Genomic DNA, 23869 nt, shown 5'->3' on the forward strand with positions numbered 1-23869 from the left:
TGGGTGAAAAAGGTGAAGGGATTAAGAAGTATAAATTCATTGCTAGACTAACAAACCTCAAAAGGAAAGCGGTTGGGGAGTGGGAAGAAATAAACCAAAGAACTTATATGCAGCCCTGGCCGGTTTGGCTTAGCGGTTAGAGTATCGGCCTGTGGTCCAGAGAGACCCGGGTTCGGTTCCCGCTAAGGGCATATCTTGGTTGCAGTTTGTCCCCGGCCCTGGTTGGGTTGTGTGGGTGGCAGCCACTCGATGTATCCCTTTCACGTCAGTGTTTTTCTCTCTCTCTTCCTCTCTCTCCCTCCCACTCTATCTGAACAAAAAATAAAAAAATGTCCTCGGGTGAGGATTTAAAAAAATAAAGAACTTGTATGTATATATGCATAACCAATGGACACAGACAACAGTGTGGGAAAAGGCGGGAGGGGGATGGGCATGGGGAGGAGGGGGTCAATGGGAGAAAAATGAGGAACATCTGTAATACATTCAACAATGAAGATAAAAAATTAAAAATAAATAATGAGCAAAAAAACCCTCATTTCATTAAGTGGTGTTTTTTTGTCTTTTTATCTTCACCCAAGGACATTGTTTTTCCCATTTTTTGTTCAGATAGAGTGGGAGGGAGAGAGGAAGAGAGAGAGAGAGAGAGAGAGAGAGAGAGAGAGAAACACGGACGTGAAAGGGACACATTGAATGGCTTGCCGCCTGCGCGACCCCAATCAGGGCTGGGGACAAATCGCAACTGAGGTACTTAACCTTAGCGGGAACCAAACCCGGGTCTCTCTGGACCGCAGGCCGCCACTCTAACTGCTGAGCCAAACCAGCCAGGGCTACTAAGTGGTTTCACAAAGAGGATCATCACCACAGGTTCTGTGATGCGATCACTGGGACTGGGCCACCTGAGAGAAACAAATGGGGACCAAGACCAAAACTTCACAGAACAGGAACAGCAGGCAGTCAGCAAAATTATGGCAAAAACACTTTTAATTTCATCTGAATATTTACAGCAATATACAGGACAGTAAGGTAAGATTCTAGAAAAAAAAAAACCAGATCAGCACTGAATATATTGGTGTTCTGATATTTGAGAACAAAGATGCCTTTCTAAATGCCATCGTTTTTTTACAATAGAATTGTATTTTGTGTTACATGTAGATTGTTGGCCATACTACATGTGAAAACACCTTGTGTAACAGCTATTAGAATTTTAAAATCTAAATTCTAATATTCCTGACCTGTTCTCTTGTTATGTGACAGAAGTAACAATTTTTGTGAATGAAAAAGAATCTTACACCAACTTAGTACCACTATAAATTCTCAAATAACTAGTTCAGGAAAATAAAAAATGCTTTACAAAAGGCACTGAAGTCAGCAGAACCACTAGCAGAGTCTCCAGCTGGATCCCACCCTGGACGTTCACGGCATCCTGCTCGTGTGTGAGCAGCCGTGTCACCCATGTCCATCCTTGGGTGTCCAGTGTGGCACAGGGAGCTGTGGCGACCCCCAACCTCTGCACAAAGACCTGGAGTGGGGGCTGGGGGCTAAAGTAAACCACACTCTAGTAACTAAACCAGGCTCAAACCCGTCAAAAGTTAACCTTGAGTTTCTGTACTAAAGCGTGACACTTTTATAAAGGAATTCCAGCAGAAAGGAGCCCTCAACTACGGGGTGATCTCAGAGCCAGGGATGCACACAGATCACCCTGCCCCACTGCACAGGCAGCAAAGACACTGTGACTGTGCTGGCTGTCGCATCCTGCATGACACTCATGCCCTCCCAGGGCCACAGACTGTGTCCAAGAGAAAAGCTTTATCTTCATCTAACCAAGGAGAGCCCGAGAGTGAACCCCACCTCCCGTCCCCGAAAAGGAAGGTGAACAAAATTCACCTTAGTTTTCAGAACTGAGCTGAAGTGAGCATGGCTCCAGCACAGCCAACGCTGCCTCTGGGCACCAGCTGGGACTCCTGGGGGCACAGCAGCCTTGACTGCCGTATGCTGCACAGGCAGCCAGGGCGGTGACCATGGTCTGCATTATCACATCAGTGTTCAGAAAACTGGTATCTGAGTTTGCTTTCATTAAGTCCCAAAATGCCAGAAATCTAAATTTTATATGGAACATTTGCATTTTCTAAAATTCTTTGACTCTCAAAATGAGGATTAATAAATTAATCAGAATATAACTTTTGTGAATTTTAGCAATAAACACATTACCCTTCTTTAATGAAGCACGAGCGCAGCAGCGCTCCAGCCCTACAAGGCTGCGAGCTGGGCCAGGCGCACCATCCTGTGCAGGTGGCCCCTGTTGGCAGGGCTGTAGCGCCCAGGGCTGCCCATACGGGGGGAGAGAGGGATGGGGCCAGGCTTCCTGGGGCTGCCCCCTGAAGGCCTACTTCTCCCTGGGCTGAAGCTGCGAGGGCAACCGAGATCCGGCAGCTGAGACGTCAACTTCCCTTTTATCGCGGGGCTTGGCCAACTGAGGAAACCAAGAAAAGGTCTGTCAGCACAGGTGGCTGGGGTGCGGGGAAAGCAGAGGCCACGACAGAACCTGGGCTCCTGCACCTGAGCCTGAGGGACCACTGTGGCTCTGATAAGAGGCTCTTAGAACCTCAGAATACAGACCCTGAAGATTAAAAGCTCATTTGATTGTCCACACAAATCCCTCATGACCATGACCAGGAACCCTAAGTGCCCCTCCCCGATCCCTCACCAGCACCCGCTTTGCAGCCACTGCAGACCTCTCCTCTGTGGTGCCCCAGCCACAGCCGCACATTAAGAGCCACATACCAGCCTGGCCAGTGTCCTGAGGGAACCACCATGTGCACATGGGTCAGAATCGAGAGGTTCCAGCTGCTAGTACCAGCAACTCCTGGGGCCCATGTACCTCTGTCTATCGGAGGACGGGTAGCTCAGGACAGCGCTCTTCCACCTGCACACAGCGGGGTACCGCTGAGGGTCCACATCTGCACCATCCAGGGCTGTCAAGACATCGCGATCCAGTTTGGACGGCTCCTCCCTGGACGGCATCAGAGAAGAGAACATATGTGACTCACACCAACCTGGGCCACTGCCGCCCCCAAGACACCAGCTGTCAGGCCACAACCTGAGCTGCGGAGGAGCCGAGACTAAGCTGGCAGAAAGGACATGCTGATCCAGGTAAGAGAAGCCCCAAGACCCACCCCACTGTGAAATGCACTTCTGAGGACCATGGGCCATTACGTGGGAGACAAAGAATGACCCCCAGAAGGTGTTTCTCCCTAAAACAAATGACCTTCCTAGGACAGTCCCAGTTGGTCTGGGGTAACTGCTTCCCCAGGAGGAACAGCACATGAGGATGGGCTGGAAAGGATGCATCTCCCACCGACTGACCCAGCAGAGACAGATGGACGTCTCAGGAAGCTACACACACGGCCCATGGGAACTAGAGGGGCACGTGCAGTGAGGTCATGGGCAGAGGAAAGCTTTACAACAATCGGTCAGTGTCACACAGGCTCACACCCCCTACTCCACACCACCTTGCACTCAGACCTGACTGTAGCATCATCTGTGTACTCACGCACCCAAAAAGGAAGAGCCTCCGGACAGGCTCCTTTGTGGCATGGACCTCCAAGGGCTCCGAGGACAAAGGGAAGCCATGCTGGGTCTCATGTCTGGGACTGTGGGGACCCAGGCACATGTTAGCAATCCCTGCTGACATCTCGCTTTCTGTCCTTGCTTGGCTGCTTCCGAGGCTGTTGGCCGCAGGAGGCTCTAGCATGTCAACGTCCACTGCATCCACTCTTGATGTCAGGATCTTCTCATCTCTCGTTTTCATACTTGTCTCAGAAAACCCACTTCCTAGATTCTGCAGATTGAGCTTACTGAACTCAACAGCCAAGCCGGAGACATGTGACGGGAGGGCTTCCTCTTGGCTCGCAGCCTTGGTCCTCTTCCCACCCTGGGTCTTTCTGGCACTCGGGGGGCTAGAGAACCCATTCTTGCTGCTGTGGGGACAGGTCTGCACTGAGTCTTCTATAAGGTTTGTCCTCTGCTCCAAGAGAAGGGTGTCGCACCCCGAGTCTCTGAAAGCCCCGACTGTGGTCTGGCTGTTGTTTCGAGCTGTGTTCTGCCGATTTTTAATCTCTTCCAAGCTCATGTCATTGTCTTCGTCCAGAAAGTCCCTCACAGAGACAGAACTGCTGCAATTCCCACGACAGACTGTAGGGAGACAAAGCAGACCCTCAGGTGTGGTTAACTGAGTCTGCGCGACGCGCACTCAGCACAGCACAGACCCAATGACCCACCACTCCCTCACTGAGACCCTCTCCAAAGACGTAAGACAAAGCCACCGCCATGCTCCAGGAAAAGGAAGCCAAGGCCAACGGCAGAGACAGGTAGGGGTGGACCAGTGCCTGGGCCTCCCTCTAATCTATGAGGACACCAGGGCACTGAGAACATGACGGTCAGAGAGGAGCTACAGGCATTCACACATTCGCTGGGACACACTCTTGGTACATGGCCACAGGATGGGGTCCAGGTTCTGAGAACACAGAAATGCCTTGCATGTTCTTACCAAAGGCAGAAGCGTTCTCCTGAAGACAAGCTTCATTTTCTCCCATGTTTTTTGGGGCCTTTCGGCCTACTTCCTGCTGTGTGAGATATTCCTCCAGTTTCTGCAGGCCGTCCTGGGAAGACAGGTCAACAAAACAGCCCAGAAAGTCCCAGTACTCAAGCCAGGGATACCCTAGTTCGTGAGCCAGCTCCCTGTGAGAATAAAGCACAAGTGATCAGTTGTGAAACCAGAACAAAAACTCCCAGAACTGGTTACACAGTAAACAGCCAGGTAAAGCTAGACTCTTGGTTACAACTTTATTTTATCCTAAATTTGGGGCTAAGATAGTACTTGGCATCCTGTAAAGCAGTGCTCCCCTAACGGTGAGACAGGGCAGTTTCACTCTTGGAGTGGTGGCATGATGAACCAGTCACTGGGAAAGGAAGAAGACCACAACCAAAACACACCTTCTCCAACCAGCAGAGGTAAAAGGCGAAACAGCAAAACACCAACAGATAGGCCTTTAGTTTTAGTAAAAGATTCAAGTTGGGTCCGGCCCTGGCCGGTTTTGCTCAGTGGTTAGAGCGTCGGCCTGCAGTCCGGAGAGACCCGAGTTCGGTTCCTGCTAAGGGCACGTACCTCAGTTGCAGTTTGTCCCCGGCCCTGGTTGGTTCGTGTGGGCGGCAACCACTCGATGTGTCCCTTTCACGTCGATGTTTCTCTCTCTCTCTCTCTCTCTCTCCCTCTCCCTCCCTCCCTCCCTCCCACTCTATCTGAACAAAATATCAAAAAATGTCCTCGGGTGAGGATAAAAAAAAAAAAAAGTTGGGTCCAGCCCGTGTGGTTCAGTGGTTGAGTGTTGACCCTGCACCAGGAGGTCGCTGGTTAGATTCCTGGTGGACACATGCCCAGGTTGTGTGCCAGATACCCAGTGGGTGTCATGCAGGAGTGGCCAATGTTCTCTCTCATCGATGTTTCTCTCTCTCTCTCTCACTTCCACTCTCTCTTGAATCAATAAAGGGGAGGGGGGGAGGGGGGTGAATATGATGCTGGTTTTGGCCAAGCACGTAAAAATGTAGAAGTCCTTTTTAGCCCTGGCCTGTTTGGCTCAGTGGTTAAAGCGTTGGCCTGTGGTCCAGAGAGACCCGGGTTTGGATCCCGCTAGGGGCGTGTACCTCGGATGCAATTTGTCCCTGGCCCTGGTTGGGTCGTGTGGGTGGTAGCCACTCGATGTGTCCCTTTCAGGTCACTGTTTCTCTCTCTCTCTCTCCCTCTCTCTCCCTCCTGCTCTGTCTGAACAAAGAACAAAAAAATGTCCTTGGGTGAGGATTAAAATAAATAAATAAATAAATAAATAAATAAAGAAAGAAAGAAAGAAAGAAAGAAAGAAAGAAAGAAAGAAAAAGAAAGAAGTCCTTTTCAGGTGCAAGCTGTAAACCTAAAACTGGCCTCATATTTTGAGAAAAAGTTCTATGATTCAATGATACTTTTTTTGATTACATTGTAATTGAAAAAATTCTTTTTCCTTTATTGATTTTAGAGAAAGAGGCCGTAAGAGAGAGAGACAGAAATACTGATGAGAGAGAACAACGATTGGCCGCCTCCTGCATGCTCGCCTCTGGGAATCAGGCCCACAACCTGGGCATGTGTCCCGACGAAATCAAACTGGTGACCTTTTGGTGCAAGGTCGACGCTCAACCAGAGCCACACCAGTCAAACTGATTACACTGTAATTTAGCTTCCTGATTCTTACTGGTAGTTTCTAGCCACCCTGAGTCTTATGTTCTATTTTCTCCTTCATTGCCAAGGAAGCACCCAACATAGGGGAACTCATCCCAAACATTCTAACCCCCCCACAAATAGGCTGCATCCCTTTGGGGAGAGACTGCAGCAAGTTTAGGGTCTGCAAGAAATCAGAGCTTCTGGAAAAAATGCTTCCTAAGACTCTGAGAGTTTCCATCCGCCGCCAACACACAAGCACACAGCACGCAACCACCTCACCCCTCTGCTGTCACTCCTGCGACACCTTTAAGTACCTTCCTGTTCTCTCCATGCCTCTTTCTGGATCTGATTTCCTGACATTGTGAAAGAAGTCTGCTTTCTCTCGAGGCGGGGTTTTCCAGAGTCTTCGAAAATCTTCTGCCTATGAAGAGAAAATGTGTGGAGCTGTGCTATGTGTCTAGGTTGCCAGGGAAATGTAAAGAACCACCAGCATTGCAGACCAAATGTATACTCTCAGCATCCCTCCCTCTCCTCCCAACACACCCTGGGCAACATGCCCTCCTGTCTTGTAGCTAAGAGACCAAGGTCAGGAGGAATGAGAGGCTGTGGGGTCGGAGCTGCACCTGGAAGCCCGAGGGAGAAGCCTCGCCCCGAGGACCACAGCACAGAGCTGCCAGCCAGAGGCCTCCAGCCTTCCATTTTTCCACCACATGAGAGAAAAATAAATGATTATGTTTTTAACCCACTACAGTTTTATGTGTTATACAGCTGAATCTAATCTCAACTGACGACTTGTTTCTGGAGATGTTTTATAGTTGTAGGTAACTGTTCAGAATTTCTTCAACAAGAGGAAAGATTCCATAGGCCACTGTATAAAATACCTCAGTCCAGAAGGTGAAATAGAAAGTCTGCAAATGGAACTGTCCTTGTGACAATACCAGTCTAAGGACGTTGAAAAGGACAGCCGAGCTAGACTGGCAATGCCCTGCGAGAAGGGCCATCAACAATGATGGGAGAATCCAGTGACAATGGCACGGGAAGGGTTGGCGCAGGTAAATGTCACTTCTCTGACTTGCAGGCTCTCCACCAAACCCACCCTGGCCAGCCAGTGAGGAACAGGATCAAGACACTCTTGTTTCTCCAGCAAATTTTCTGAAGCCTCGTCACTAATTCACTGAGTTTCCACGTGACCTGCTCTCTAAGACCAACCACAATGAAAGAGGCTGGGATACCCAGCACTTCAGGCGAGGACAGCCAAGAGCTCGTTCCAGAAGCTTCCATAGCAGCTCACCTTGGCTGGACTAATGGGCCCCGCGAAGGCTCTCAAGGTCAGAACAGGGTCTCTGGGGCTGCCTCCACCATGGCTAAAGTGAGAAGCCTCAGCTGTCTGGTCTGGGGACCACAGCTCCCCAATCACCGGAGACGACATATCCTCTGCTCTCAGGAGTGGCACGTAGTAGGGACCTGTGGGGAGACAACAGGGCTAATCACATCTGCTCAGATGGCGCCTCACTCAGTGCACATGTGCAGCATCCAAGAAACAGCCCGAGAAACAAGGCAAGTGATTCCATGATAACAACAATAAAAAGGCTGCAGATCTCTGGAGCTGAAGGACCTGGGCAAGAGGTCAGTTTGTGCCAGACTCACTTAATGAGCCCCACATTCTTCCTCTGCTGGGGAAATAAAAAGGGAAAAAGGGGGAGCACAAACAACCCCTCACTCCAGGTAATTAAAGGGACTGAGAGGCGGGACGGTGTGAAGAACATAGCGTAAGTGCGCAGTGGAGAAAAGTTAAAAAGAAGGTACATTTTCTGCTCTCTCCCTTCCAATTCCCGATCCTTCTTGTATGTTACAATTTTGTATCACTGACTACACATTTCTGAACAGAGATGGAATCACAAGACACTTCAATGTGAGATCTGAAAAGAGCAAAGGGAGAGCAGAGTGAGGTACAGCAGGAAAGCTCCCAAAGACACATTCACAGATAACTGGCTGCCATGTGCCAGTGAACCTTATTTAAAAAGCAAGAGGTGCCTGGCTGGTTGGCTCAGTGGTTGAGCGCCAACCCATGCACCAGGAGGTTGCTGGTTTGATTCCTGGTCAGGGCACATGCACAGGGTGTGGGCCTAATCCCCAGTGGGGGCGTGCAGGAGGCAGCCAATCGATGTTCTCTCTCATTGATGTTTCCATCTCTCTCTCCCTTTCCCTTTCTCTAAAATCAATAAAGTTAAAAAAAAGAAATTGGAACTTATTTATTTTTAATTCTCACCTGAGGATATTTTCCTGTTTATCTTCAGATAGATTGGGAGGGGGGGAGAGAGAGAGAGAGAGAGAGAGAAACATCGCCGTGAGAGGGACACATCAACTAGTTGCCTTCCTCACAGCCCGGAACAGAGCCGGGGAAACCGCAACCAAGGTTCGTGTCCTTGACCAGAATCGAACCCACAATTCATTGGTCTGTGAGCCAATGCTCTACCATTGAGCCAAACCCGCCAGGGCGGAACTTGATTAAAAAAAAAAAAAGCAGCAGGTGGCAGCAGCCTCTGCTAAATGAAGACAATGGATGGGGATTTGGATGAGAATTGAAACCAGCGAGGAGGAGAGACACAACCAGTGGAGGTCAAAGACCTGTGCCTAAAGATGACAAGAAAAGGCACTTCTGCTGTGTCGCCTGCAATTCACTGGAAACAACAGAGGAAGACAGTGGGAAAGGTTCCTTTCTGAAACCAGACATCTTCACACTCTGGAAGCCTGCAAGCTAGGAGGCACAGAGGCCAAGTCCCACAAGCTCCTGACCAGAGGAGCAAGGCTCCCGAGCGGAGTTGGAGCTTCGCAGACCCGACAGGTCATGCCTTCAGAAGCTGAGCAGGCAATGCCACTCAGTCCACAGTGATGAGATCCAAGGCCGGCTCTGCCACAAGAGTGGAGACTGCCTGGAGAGCAAAGAGCAGAGCATCCCTGCTTTGCCAAGGAGGGGCAGGGTCTGTGCAGAAATGAATGACAAGAAGCTCCTGACAAATAACTGAAGGACCAGGGAGCTGTGGCACAGCCTATCCTGCTCGCATCTACCTGAGAAAGGTTATATACATCTGAGCAGCCTGCAGAAGGTAAGGGTGAGGCCATGAACAATAGGCAAATGACCAACAACTTCATCTCTCAGAACAGCTCAAGGCATCCAAGGAGGATTACATGGAGACAGAGGTGAACTCGAGCTGGGGAGTTCAGGAAACAGGGTAACCATGATGAGGGCTGCCAAGTGGAGCTCACGTGCAACTCCTGCTTCACTCTCCAAACACAGCCAGGCTCAGATGCTGTCCAGGTCCTGCCCAACAATGGGCCTTGCACTCCAGCACCAATGCCCCTCCTTACCCTTTAAATATTCTCTAATCTGCTCTTCCAGTCCCACAGATTTATTTTTCCTTCTTTCACAAATAACCTATCAAAAAAAAAAAAAAAAAAAGAATTATGTGAAATTCACTTTAAATCTTAATTTATCTTGTTTTCTTATAATTAGTTTTATAAAAGCAAGTTTTTAAATCAACAAAATAATAGTATCTTATGCTCAATATTTCATAAAGCCTGCAACCAAAAAAACATGTTGAACAGTACAATCTTACTTTCAGAAGACTTGATTTTTTTTTTAATCCTCACCAGAGGACATTTTTTCATTTTTTTGTTCAGATAGAGCAGGAGAGAAAGAAAGAAACATCGACGTGAAAGGGACACATCGAGTGGCTGCCTCCCACACAACCCAAGCAGGGCCGGGGACAAACTGCAACCGGAATACATGCCCTTAGCGGGAACCGAACCCGGGTCTCTCTGGACTGCAGGCCGATGCTCTAACAGCTGAGCCAAACCGACCAGGGCTGATTTTTTTTAAAATTGATTTTAGAAAGAGAGGAAGGGAGGAGACAGAGATAGAAACATCAATGAGAGAGAACATCAACTGGCTGCCTCCTGCATGCCCCCCACTGGGGACTGGGCCCACAACCCGGGCATGTACCCTGACCAGGAATCAATCGGCAACCTCTTGGTGTAGGGGTTGACATTCAACCACTGAGCCACACCGGCCAGGCAACATCTGAATTTTATCCCCCCTGCTGTTTTTTTTTTTAGGTTTAATTTATCTTTATTTTTTAAAGTATTATTATTTCCCTTCTTCATGCTGCTCTACATTTGCTAATTTTTTGCATGGAAAAGAAATCTTAAAGTGCACTATCAGGTGAGAGCAGAGACGCGCAGACAGGCTCGTGATCTTCAGTTATTTGAGTCCTGCTGCCTGGGAACCTACGTAGCGTGAACACAAATGTTTGTTTTTTGCAACTACAGGAATCAAATTTGTCAGTTCTTGGAGAACTGTAGTGACGAGAACATTTTTGCTAGAAAACCATAAAAAACTAATAACCTTCACATGAGAAAGGAACCACAGAATTACCATCTCCTGCCAGCCTTTGGGAATCAATCTACAGTACTAACTGTACAGTGTACACTGAGATTCGTGCAACTAAGTATGTTTTTAAGTCTGTAACTAATTGTGAGAGATGTCAAATGCTTTTAAAATGTGTTAACAGCATTTTACACTGAAAAAACATACATACATATATATGCACAAAATGTAATATCAAATCTATGCAAAATTATGTTAATTTCTGAGTTGTAGAATTGTCTGAATTTTATTATGTGTATTCTAAACTTTCTCCAGAAATTGGGCACTACTATGCAACCACAGCAATTACAAAGAAGCTGTTCACTACCAGAACAGGGTCTTTACAGGTTCTATTTCCCAAGTGCTGGCAGGTCCAAGTCAGTTAACAGCTCTCATCCACGGTCAGGTCCACTTCCCTTTCCATTCCACAGGCACAGGCCACCTCTACCCCCTCTAAGACACATTTTGCTCAATTGCCAATATGTTGATCATGACAAGGCCTGCTTTGTCAGGCTCATATGGGTCAGGTGGGAATAATACATGAGTGGGGGCTTAGGACAAGGCCTGGTGCACCCTGAGCTGTACATATCAGCTGTTTGCATCAGCATCATCCTCACCAATTACCATCACCATCACCATCATCCTTACTATACTGTCAATGTCATCATCACCATTACTAGATCCTCATCATCCCATCATTCTCAGCCCTACCACCAGTCTTCATCACCATCATCACAAACACTACCACCACCACTGTCATCATCACCATTATCACCATCATTATGACTAGCACTACCACCTCCTCTATTCTCTGACCCTGGTCAACTGGGGTAGTTACAGGGGGAATCTGATAAAAGACCATGAACACCCTGGCCAGTGTGGTTCAGTGGTTAGTATCAGCCTTGCAGCAAAGTCCTGGGTGATCCCCAGTCAGGGCACGTACCTGGGCTGCAGTGGGTGAAGCGCATGCAGAAGGCAGCTGATGTCTCTCTCACTGACGTTTCTCTCCCTCTCTCCCTCCTTCATTCCCTTTCACTCTCAATAAAAATCAATAGAAAAAATATCCTTGGAGCCCCACCAGTGTGGCTCGATGGTTGAGCATCGACCCATGCACCAAAAGATTGCTGGTTCAATTCCTGTTCAGGGCACGTGCTCAGGCTGTGGGCCATATCCCCAGGGCACGCAGGAGGCGGCCAATCTATGTTCTCTCTCATTGATGTTTCTCTCTCTCTTTCCCTCTCCATTCCTCTCTCTCTAAAAGTAAAGAAAGAAAAAAATCCTTGGGTGAGGATTAACAAAAATGACTGAGCTGTTGAGAACTGGCCACCTGTTCCAGGAAGGTGAAGTTGGCACACTGGGCTGTCCACGCCCTCCCGGCTCTGGAGACGTACCCTCCCTGGCAGTCAGGCTCCACGGTGTGCCCGGGGCATGCACACAGTCAGAGTTACTCCTGCTTCACAGTGGCTATGATCGTAAACAGTGATTTTATGTATTTTCATTTCTAACGCTACACAGTAACAGCATTTTAACAGGTACTTACATCTTCAGGTGTTTTACCATATTTATTCCGTGGGCATTTTACAGTCAAAGGGTGTGAAGCCAGCACGTTGACCACATCTGCATTCCCAAACTTACAAGCAAAATGCAGCGGTGTGTCGTTGCCCTGAGAGGTGAGAGGAAGAACATGTATTTATTTATTCACACTCTTTGTTTCATAAGGTTGCTTTATGATGAAAATACCTATTCAGCACAAGAAACAAAATCCTCAAAAACAAACGACATCGTTTTCATAACTGAAGAATACTGGCAGCTACCATATATCCACTTTATGCCAAGGCTTGAGCTCAGCACAGTGCCCTAGCCACTATGTATCTAGAGCCTGGGTGCCCAGGTTCAGTGGGGAGCTGACAATGAAGCTGGGGTGTGACACCTGCCCAGTAAACAGAACCTTTAATAATTTAGGACCCAGCCCTGGCTGGTTTGGCTCGGCGATTAGAGCGTCAGCCTGTGGTCCAGACAGACCCGGGTTTGGTTCCCACTAAGGGCATGTGCCTCGGTTGCAGTTTGTCCCTGGCCCTGGTTGGGTCATGCGGGTGGCAGCCACTCGATGTGTACCTTTCACGTCGATGTTTCTCTTTCTCTCTCTCTCTTCCTCGCTCTCCCTCCCGCTCTATCTGAACAAAAAATAAAAAAATGTCCTCAGGTGAGGAATAAAAAAAAAAAAGTAATTTAGGACCCAGTACAATGTCTTATAATCAATACTCAAACTATGAAATAAACAGATGAAGGTAACATCCGGAACAAACAGTCTATAAAATTGGTCTGTACTCAAAGAAAACTCTCTAACAGCTAATATCATCGTAAACTAAACTTCCCACTCCCGGTTCCTCAAAAAAGTAAAAATAGAACTACCGGTGACTCAGCAATTCTGGGTATTTATCTGAAGAAACCCAAATCACTAATTCGAAAAGATACATGCACCCCTATGTTCACTGCAGCATTACTTACAATAGCCAAGGCACAGAAACAATCTAAGTGTCCGTCAATAGAGGAGTGGATAAAAAGATGTGGTACATGTGTACTATGGAATATAACTCAGCAATAAAAAACAAAAAATAAAACCTTGCCATTTACGACAACATGGATGGATCGAGAGGGTATTATGCTGAGTGAAGTAAGTCAGAGAAAGATAAATGCTGTGTGTTTTAACTTTTACGTGGAATCTAAAAAACAAAATAAGTGAACAAGGAAAACAGAAAGAGACTCATAGGTACGGAAAACAAACTTAAGGTTGCCAAATGAAAGTGGGTTGGGGAGCTAGATGAAAAAAATGAAGGGATTACGATGTACAAACTACCAGTTATAAAATAGTCATGTGGATATAAAGTATAGCACAGGGAATATAGTCAGTAATACTGTCTCAGATGTGTAGTGTCAGATGACGACACTAGACTTACCAGGGGATCACTTTGTAAGGTACATAAATGTCTAGTCACTATGTACACCTGAAACTGATTAATACTGTATGTCAACTGTAATTGAAAAATGAAAAAATTAGAAATATCGGGGGACCACTTTGTAAAGTATATGATCACCTAATCACTATGCTGTACAACTTAAACTGATACAAAAACAACAAAATATAAACTGTTATTGAAAAATAAAATTAAAAAAGACAAAAATTATTTTAAAGAGAACAAAATATATATTTTAATCCTCACCTGAGGACATTTTTGCATTTATCTTCAGATAGAGAAGGGGAGAGAGGGAGAAAGAGAGAAACATCGATGTGACAGAGACACATCGAGTGGTTGCCACTCACACGACCCTAACTGGGGCCGGAGACAAACTGCAATTGAGGTATGTGCCGTTAGTGGGAACCAAACCCGGGTCTCTCTGGTCTGTGGGCCGACACTCTAACCGCTGAGCCAAACCGGCCAGGGCAAGAAAATATTTTTTTAAAAAGTTCAAACAACGTTCCACACCAGTCCACAATGCTTCTCAAGCCCGATGTGACGTTGGTCCCTTCCTCAGGCTCCCTGGCTGTGATGTCTCTGAAGAAAGAGAAGGCGGCGCACTTACCCCCTTGTCAGGTGTGTTCAGGTACAGGTCGAGGATGTAACAAATGCGCTTCTGTAGCATGTCCGGGGCATCGTCTGGGTACATGAGCAGCATAAACTCGGGGTTCTCCAGTGTCTCGAGAGTCATCTGGCAGATGGAAGCCCGATCCTCTCTGGCAGCAACATGCATGACATTGTACCTACATCCCTCCTGAAGGAAAAGTGCAGACCATAAGCTTCATTTCTGTCACCCAGTCTTGAAGCTAACGATTCTGGACCCAGGCTTACCTGCACGATGGTGGGGTTGTCCCCTGAACCAATCAGGTACCGGGGGTTACTCCAGATAAGCTTAGAGAAGGTGTCTTCGTCTCCCAGCTCCACAGCTTTGCGCAGATTGAAAGTGAGGTCTTGCGTGCGGGGATTTTTATAGCTGTTTGCTCGCTCTTTGTTTACAGTTTCTGACTCAGATAAGCACAAGCCATCTGATGTTAAGAGACAGAATTTAAGAACATTTAATTTCAATAAATTACATATACAATTAATGCAGATGTGAAAAGGAACTAAGAATAAACTAAAAGAGATAGAAGAAATTACTAAAGATAAAGGTTAAAATAATTAAACAGAAAACAGTAACAGCAACAATGAAACAGAACATGTAAATGAAACCCAAACACCAGTTAGTTGATGAGATCTATAACATATAATCCCCTGGTAAATACAATTAAAAGAAAAAGAAACAAAAAAAGAACATTTAATTTCACAAACATTTCCTCAGCACCCCATGTGTTACGTGGAGGATGATAAAAATAGGTCCCACATAGGCCTATGATCTAGTTGGGAACAACAGGTAAGAAACAATGACAGTCCACAGCAGAAGGACATGTCCTAGTCGACAGCAGGGGCACACACACACATGGCAGCAGCATGCGAGTGAGGAGCAAAAACCCACTGGACTCCAGCAGGGAAAGCTCTGTGAAGGGGCATCGAGCTTAGCAGCTGGAGGAGGATAGGGGCACATGGTCACCACCATTTCCCCCAGATCTTCGAAGCGCATGAAGCATTCCCATAAAGGCAGTGAGCCAAAGTAATTTTTACTGGCTTAATTATAACACCTGAAGAAGTCTGAAAGAGATCTTCTTGAGGGACATTTTCACAAACTGTGCAAAGGAAAACCTGTGAGTGTTTGATATCAGTCTGGTTTCCATTTGCGTAAGGCCAAGAAAGGAAATAGAGGAAAGGAAGCAAATAGAACTCTTGACCAATGGCCCAGTGTCTGCTAGGGGAGGGCCTTCCTCTGAAACCCCAGCCAGCCTAGGTGGCAGGACAACTGTGAGCTCTAAGAGGGGACAAGACTGAGGCCGATCTTTGCACGATGCTAATGACAAAGGCCTCCGCACAAGACCAGGTTCTGAGTTGGGAGGGGTGTGATCAGGTTTCTGACTGAACAGATCATCTGGTCAAAGCTGGTCCCACAGTCCTAGAAGCAGGTGTAGCTTTAGGTAGAAAATAGACTGGTCTCGGCATCAAAAAATGCACCTGAATCCAACAGGCAGCAGGAAGAGAGGAAAACAGAGGGAAGAGGACAAAAGGGTCAATGGTGGTCCTTTTGCTGCTTCTCCAACAGCTTGTCAGCCTTGGAGATTAGAGTCTCGGCCCACTCAGCCCCCATCTGCCTCTCCTCTCATGGTCCCTGGACCCCAGAAGCCCAAAGACCCATTCTCTTCCAGCTGCTCCAAAGCTGGGCTCCCACATCCTGGCAAACTAGACTTCTCTCAAAGGCAGAGAAAGCGAATCCCGTTTATAAGGAAAGAGAGCACAAAGTACGTGTGGGCCAATGTGATAGCAATGCCAAGTTGTGAACTGCAATACAATTTACCTTTTAACCCACCGTTGCTAGAGAGTGACACTATTTTCATAGGAGAAAGTCGTGACGTTCTGTTCGGAGAAGAGAAATAATAAACTCCTCTAGCAAATTTCTCAGCGTCTTCTCTGCTTGAAAATGCTTTAAATCGGGATCCTTTGATCATTTTGGCAGCTTGCAATGCTTCCTTTTTATCTTCATAAACATGCACCCTTTCTGTGTGGGAAAAGTAACAGACAGAAAATGAAGATGAGTAACTAGAGCTCTGTTATGTAATCACACCTGAAGACCCTGTGTTTAAAAGTAAACAGTTATTACCCAGTTGGCAGACTTTTCTTTTATATGAACATTTCATATTTTTAATCCTGAAGAAAAAGGGTCTTAGCTAGCCAAAAAAACACTATAAGCTTGATCACCTGTGTGTGTGTGGATATAAATAACATGATACGTATTTTATGCATATATGTAACTCTATATCCAAGAATACGCTTCATATTAAAAAATAAAAGTCATAGGTTAATCACGTAAGTAAAATAATAATAAAATAAAATATATTAGCAAAACAACGTAAGAGAATTTGAAACATAATTTTAGGTGGAGGATGCCTTTTTAAGCATGGCAAGAAACCTAAACTACCTAAAGGAAAGAAAGTTCTGATTATATAAAAATATTAAAGTTCTGCAGGGGAACTATCATAATCAAGTTCCGTATGAGATTCTCAAAAATACATAAAATCCAAATACAAATTGGAAGAGAAAGTTTTAACCAATATAACAGAAGAATGGTATTGCCCACTGATCAGCGGTTAGAACACTGGCCCATGGACCAAAGAGACGAGGGTTCAATTCCAGTCAAGGGCACGTACCTTGGTTGCAGCCTGGCCCTGGTCGGGATTGTACAGGAGGCGACCAATCGATGTTCCCCCACCTCTCTCTCCCCCTCCCACTCTATCTGAAGATAAATGGAAAAATATCAAGTGAGAACTAAAAAAAAAAAAAAAGCCAAAAGCCCTGGCTGGTTTGGCTCAGCGGTTAGTGTATCAGACCAAGGACTAAAGGGTCACGGGTTTGATTCCCAGTCAAGGACACGTACCTGGACTGCAGGTTTGATCCCTGGCCCTGTGGTGTGGGAGGCAACCAATCAATGTGTCTCTCTCACATCAATGTTTCACTTTCTCCCTCCCTCCCTCCTTCTGTTCCATTCTATCTAAAATAACCAATGGACAAATATCCTCGGGTAAGGATTAACAACAACAAAATGCCAAGAGTGGTTAATTAGGTTGACGAGATTATGGTGACTAACTTATTCTTTTTTCTTCTCTGCTGTTGGGATTTTTAAGATCACCTTACTGCCGCTGTTCAAGCACCCCCTCTTTATGTTAGAAACATCATGCTTGTCACATTACCGTTTTTTGCTGGGGCATCCTCGTAGGCTGGGCACACCCCGTAGTATAGAGGCTGCTCACTGGAGGCCCTTACCACTGTTTTGGGACCATCAACCCCAGCCATAGCACTGAAAGGCACAGAACAGGTCTTAGACTTCAGGTCTTCTTCCTTCAGAGGAGTCAAGCCCATGCTATAACCCAAATCTCTGTCTTCAGAAAAGCAGACCTGCTCAGGCAGGCTCCCTACGGCAGACTTCAAAATCCTCTGTGTGTCCTGGCTGAGAGCTGTGGTGCCTGGGGCGGCCTGCTCAGGAGGGTGTGAAGACAGGGTTCTTCCGTGCTCTAACAAAGCCTGAGCCAATTTTTTCTCAAAAATGAACCTTGTGGTTGAAGTAATGGGTCCACATTTCAATCCGGCTTTGATAATTTCTTTTCTGAGGTCATCTTGATCCAGGAGTTTCAGTCTAGCTAAGATGGCATCCATTGTCATCACACCTGGACCCAAACCAAAACAAATCAATTAGATGGCTCTAAGTATGTATTTTCTTATTAAAAAAAAAAAGCAAAAAAGTATACTCTGTTACTAATATTAACACAACATAAAAATACGTGCTCACCTGTGCAAATGAAACAGAAGATGAATCAGAAATTAATGGGACTGGTTACTTGTGGGGCAGGTGGGACTAGACAAGAAGAGCAGACTGAGCCCAGGCAGGAAGAGTATCACCTCAGAATATGATTTTATGTTCTGACTTCTAGAAACATGTCTGTGCCCTGGCCAGTTTGGCTCAGCGGTTAGAGCGTCCGCCTGCGGTCCAGATAGACCCGGGTTCGGTTCCCGCTAAGGGCATGTACCTCGGTTGCAGTTTGTCCCCGGCCCTGGTTGGTCGTGCGGGTGGCAGCCACTCAATGTGTCCCTTTCACATCGATGTTTCCCTCTCTCTCTCTTCCTCTCTCTCCCTCCCACTCTGTCTGTACAAAAAATGGAAAAAATGTCCTCGGGTGAGGATTAAAAAAAAAAAAAAATAGAAACATGTCTGTGATTCATACTAAAAAATAAAGTTTTTCTAAATTTTTTTTTAATTGATTTTTAGAGAGAGAAGAAGGTAGAGGGGGAGAGAGATAAAAACACTGTTGAGAGAACAACGACTGGCCACCTCCCGCATGCCCCTAACTGGGGATTAGGCCCACAACCTGGGCATGTGCCCTGACCGGGAATGGAACTGGCGACCTCTTGGTGCAGGGTTGATGCTCAACCACTGAGCCACACCGGCTGGGCTCAAAAATTAAGTAAATAAACAAAAAGATGGGGGGAGGCCCCCCCAAATGGAATACAAACCAAAACAAATGAGTTCAACTGTATTACAAAGCAGTAACAGTAATTAGGAAGAACTACCTATTAACTGAAAAGCAGCTGCATGTAACTATAAACTAAGGATTGCCCTGGCCAGTTTGGCTTAGCGGTTGGAGCATCAGCCTACGGACCAGACAGTCCCAGGTTTGGTTCCCGCTAGGGGCACGTACCAAAAATAAATAAATAAACAAACAAATAAATAAATAAATGTTGTCTTGTTTTTTTTATTTTATTTATTTTTAATTTTTTTATCCTCATTCAAGGATGTTTTCCCATTTTTTGTTCAGATAGAGTGGGAGGGAGAAAGGGAGAGAGAGAGAGAGAGAGAGAGAGAGAGAGAGAGAGAGAAATATTGACATGAAAGAGACACATGGAGTTGTTGCCACCCACACGACCCAACCAGGGCCAGGGACAAACTGCAACTGAGGTACATGTCCTTAGTGGGAACCAAACCCGGGTCTCTCTGGACCACAGGCCGACGCTCTAACCACTGAGAAAACCAGCCAGGTGTTGTCTTGTTCTTTAAAAAAAATAAATAAAACTAAGGACAAAGACAAATGAAGGGCCAGGAACACTGACTCGAACTGGAGGGTGTTTCCAGTGGTACAGGTTAGTGGTTATGAGGACTGAATGACACTTCCCTGGTCTCCCCATCTGTAGTGTGATCATGTAAGATACTAACATTAGGGAATCTAAGCGAATGGTCTACAGATTTCTTTGACTCTTTTTTGTAAACACAAGAAGTTGAAAAATAATATAGGGCAGGTGGGCCCATTACCCTGCTTTCCTCAGCGGTGACACCCTCCACACTGTAGTGTGCAATCCAAACCAGGAAATGACTCACGAACAGCCAGTGGGCCTCGCCAGTGTCTGTGGTCACTCTTCTGTGTGTCTCTATGTAATTCCCCACTGTCTGTCACCCTGTAGATCCAGAATGGTTCCCGAACTGCCCCATCACCACGAAGACCTCCCTCCTGCTGCACCTTTAGTCACATCCAACCTCCTCTCCACTGTTCCTAACCCTGGGCAACATTATCTGTTCTCCATTGCTACTGTCATTTTTTTTTTTTATCCTCACCCGAGGACATTTTTCCATTTTTTTACAGATAGAGTGGGAGGGAGAGAGAGGGGGAGAGAGAGAGGGAGAGCGAAACATCGACGTGAAAGGGACACATCGAGTGGCTGCCACCCACACGACCAACCAGAGCCGGGGACAAACTGCAACCGAAGTACATGCCCTTAGCGGGAATCAAACCTGGGTCTCTCCGGACCGCAGGCCGACCGACGCTCTAACCGCTGAGCAAACCGGCCAGGGCGCCACTGTCATTTTTTAAATGTTATATCGAAGGATTCACAGGCTGCCAACCTCCTGAGGATGGCTCTGTCACTGCGCACAATGCCCCTGAGATCTACGCACGCTGCTGTGGGGACCCACAACTGCTTCACTGCTGGGTGGCACCCCAAGTATGAACCTGCCGGTCTGTTTAACCACACCCTCCTGAGCTATTTGGGCTGATTCCAGTTTCTGGCAATCGTGAATAAAGTTATAAAGTCAAATATGAGTTTATATTGTGAGTGAGAATCAGTTCTCTAGGAGAAATGCCCCGGTTCAATTCCTGGAGAAACCGCCTGTTTTGCGCCTGCACGTTGAACACGCGCACAGCAAACGGGACCCCGTTTCTCTGGGCCTGGAACGTGGGTCTTTTCACGTCAGTCCTTCTGATGGAGTGTGGCTACCGCCCGGGACGTTTCATTTCCATCTGGCTAGTGGCTGGTGGTGTCGGACATCTTTCCGCATGTGTTTCCTGACTTTGTACTGTTTTTGCTCATTTCTTATAAGTTTAAAACGACTCCCAAACTTAAAAGTTAAGAAGAACCTCGAATGCCGAAACACAAGTGTCTCGGGTCTGTCGGCACCGAGTTTCCAGGCGCTGCTGTCCGGTGCCACCGGCGGGGCCACCTCGAGAGTCGCCAGGGGGGCGAGAGCGGGCGGAGCCTGCCCGACCGGTGCCCTCCGACCGCTGCGCGGGGAGGACGCGCGGCGGGGACCTCGGCGCGCAGCCGGCCTCCGGGGCCACTTCCCCCCGCCAGCCCTTCAGCCCCGAGGTTCCCGGCGGGACCATCGACCTCGCTTCCCACTCAGAAAACATCGCCCTCCCAGCGGGGCACCCAGAAACGTGTCCCGCGGAAACAGGGGCGGAGAACGAGGGAACGAGGTGGGTGCGCGAGGCGGGCAGGGCGCAGGCCGCGCGGGGACACGGGTGGGCGAAGGGGAGCGCAGGCGGCAAGACGCGAGGGGCTCCGACAGCCAGGACAGACAGACACCACGGCCCACAGACGCGGCGCGGGCCCCGGCCTCGGCGCGGCAGGACCCCGGGGTGTTCCTCGCGGCCTTTCCCGGAACAGCACCCTCAGGCCCGGCTGGGCCCGGGCCGGGAGGAGCCTTACCTGGGTCAGGGGCTGGGTCCACGGCCGCGCGGGGCGGCGCGGCGGGGGGCGCGCTCCGGCCCAGACCCCGCGGCCGCTTCTCCAGCCACCGCACCAGCCAGCGCACCGCGAACAGCAGCACCGAGGCGCCCAGCAGCTCCCAGGCCAGCGCTGCCCACTCGGCAACCACCAGCCGCGGCCACAGCATCGCCACCGCCCTCCCGGCCGCCGCCGCCGCCGCTGAGACCGCGTCGCTCAGGACCCCACGTCCTGCGCTGCCCGCGCCACTGCCTGACAGCGCCGCTCCCGGGGTCGGTCGGCGCGGGGCCCGGGCTACACGCGTGGGCCAGAGCGCTCGAACCCGCGTCCGGCGGCCCAGGGAAGGAGCGCGGCCCTGGCCTCGAAATCTGACAGCGCAGGGCGGGCGAGCGCGCTGTCAGGCAATGGAGCGGGCAGCCCGGGACACGGGGTCCTGAAGTGGGCGCTGGCCGGGGCCGAGTCCCGGGCCGGGGGGCGTGTCCCGCGGCGGAGAGGCGGGTAGGGCGGCTCCGGTTTCCCTGGAAACGACCTACTGACAGCGCCGTTTTCTGCGGCTTCGTCGGCGGAGCCGCTTCTCCGAGCGAAGGAGGCCGAGACCTCCCGCTGCAGCGAGTCTTCGGGACCGCGCTTTCGGTTCCCAGCGCAGCGGCTCCGTGCGGCCGGATCGGTCTCTTCTCTGCCCCCGTCGGTGCGCCTCCGCGCCCGGGTGGCGGCTCCCCTGCAGGCGGGAAGGCTGTGGGGGCGGCCAGGCGGACAGCTGTGCTGAGGTGGCGCCGGTCAAACAACAAAAGGCCGAACTTGGCTGTGTGACTTAGACGGCCCTTTTTAAAATGCAGAAAAGAACCTAAAGAAGTATAACTGCCATTTATGGTTAAAAAAAGGAAGGAAAACCGGCGGACCGGCTGGGACCACAGCGGACCGGCGCGGGTCCGAGGGTCCGAGGCCGGGATGCGAGCGCTCTGTGCAGCCCCGGGGTGAGCGCACGTCCGCGGGGTGTTCGGCACTTGCATTCGTTAGGGCCTCAAACTGTTAAAAATAATAAATTCAACTGAGTAAATGTGAAGATTGGCTGTGTTAAGTGATTCATGAGTCAGGCAGCGCCGAGGGTTTGTACAAAATGTCAAGTTTTTGTAAGAACGGAGGGGCCGCCCTGGCCGGTTTGGCTCAGCGATTGGAGCTGCGGTCCAGAGAGACCCGGTTCGGTTCCCGCTAGGGGCACGTACCTCGATTGCGGTTTGTCCCCGGCCCTGGTTGGTCGTGCGGGTGGCCACTCGATGTGTCCCTTTCACGTCGGTGTTTCTCTCTCTGTCTCTTCCTCTGTCTCCCTCCCACTCTATCTAAACAAAAAATGGAAAAATGTTCTCGGGTGGGGATAAAAAACAAAACAAAACAAGAACGAACGGCGGGGCCAGCGAGCTACGTACACAAGAACAAAAGGATGATTCTGGGCCCAGGCACCTTGCCTTGCGAGAGGGGAAGGGCAAGGGTTTCATCATGCAGCTTGGGCTCTTCTTGGGGCCCGGGCGAGTGGGGAGGTCCTAGGTGAGGATGACCTCATGGCCGGACCGAAAATTGCCGAGAGCTGATGATGAGTCTGTTTCTGGGGTGGCTGAACCTGCATCTAGATATCCTGTGGTTTTAGCATGAGGGATGGCGGTTTGGTTTTGTTTCTGTTGCTTCAGAAAGCAGGAAAAGGACATATGCCAAAAGATGGTAGAAGAACTTCATCCTGAAAATATACTTTGGTGTAATTCTGTTGGGACATCTCCCCTTGAACGTGCTCTCCTAGTGGCTGCCACACGAGTCTCACTGTCTTGTGAAGCTTTTTTTTTTCTATCCTCACCCGAGGACATTTTTCCTTTTTTTTTATTTTTTGTTCAGATAGAGTGGGAGGGAGAGCGAGGAAGATGAGAGAGAAACATCCATGTGAAAGGGACACATCGAGTGGCTGCCACCCGCATGACCAACCAGGGCCGGAGACAAACTGCAACCAAGGTATGTGCCCTTAGCGGAAACCAAACCCGGGTCTCTCAGGACCGCAGGCCAATGCTCTAACCGGTGAGCAAACTGGCCAGGGCTGTCTTGTGAAGCTTTTAAACACTTCACTCATTCCCGTGACAGGTTCCAAGGAGAGGGTGCCCATTTCTCAAAACAGCGCTTTCTGTCTCAGAAGCATGCATAAATGTCTTATGGCATCAGCACAATTTAGATGAAGAAGACACAGAATTCATCCAAGTGTAAAAAAGGTAATCGGAAAAGATCCTGCATCGAGAACAAGATGCTCAATGCGCTGTGAATGTCTGAGGCAGCTGATGGCCAGAGCAGGAGTCAAGGAAGGTGGTCCGGGTTTGCACAGGTTAAGAAATTTTATAAGTAAAAGTTCTGATATGTGACCATGCCCTTTATGGTCATGGTAGGAGAAGAAACATCCTCAGTGTTTCACTAAGTTAAGGCCACAAAGGAGGTAGTCGGGGAGTCTCACTCATACCTGTGTGTTACCTGACTCCTGGTTACAGAGGGTAAGAGGAATAGTCACAGGAAAAACCCAGTGCCTCCCACCCACAATCATGC

At 48.6% G+C, this 23869-nt stretch overlaps 1 protein-coding gene across 3 annotated transcripts; it reads right to left on the reverse strand.

Moving 5' to 3' along the window:
- Positions 1-1025: 1025 nt before the first annotated feature.
- On the reverse strand, positions 1026-21467 carry ANKLE2 (ankyrin repeat and LEM domain containing 2). 3 transcript variants are annotated; one of them, XM_036276357.1, is made up of 13 exons: positions 21281-21467; positions 17500-17973; positions 16122-16310; positions 14522-14715; positions 14256-14444; positions 12214-12336; positions 9617-9683; positions 7539-7711; positions 6562-6668; positions 4547-4737; positions 3555-4191; positions 2879-3010; positions 1026-2470 (listed from the first exon to the last, which is right to left on the reverse strand). In XM_036276357.1, the coding sequence occupies exons 1-13, from the start codon at positions 21465-21467 to the stop codon at positions 2248-2250; spliced, it is 2886 nt and encodes a 961-aa protein (XP_036132250.1). In that variant the 3' UTR covers positions 1026-2247. The 3 variants fall into 3 exon arrangements, with proteins under 3 accessions (XP_036132250.1, XP_036132249.1, XP_036132251.1); XM_036276356.1 differs by having other exon boundaries at positions 1029-2470; positions 16110-16310; XM_036276358.1 differs by lacking the exon at positions 21281-21467 and having other exon boundaries at positions 1032-2470; positions 16110-16310; positions 17500-17606; positions 17705-17798.
- Positions 21468-23869: the final 2402 nt, after the last annotated feature.

The sequence above is a fragment of the Molossus molossus genome, unplaced genomic scaffold, assembly GCF_014108415.1.
Source record: "Molossus molossus isolate mMolMol1 unplaced genomic scaffold, mMolMol1.p scaffold_m16_p_22, whole genome shotgun sequence".
Lineage (NCBI taxonomy): Eukaryota > Metazoa > Chordata > Mammalia > Chiroptera > Molossidae > Molossus > Molossus molossus.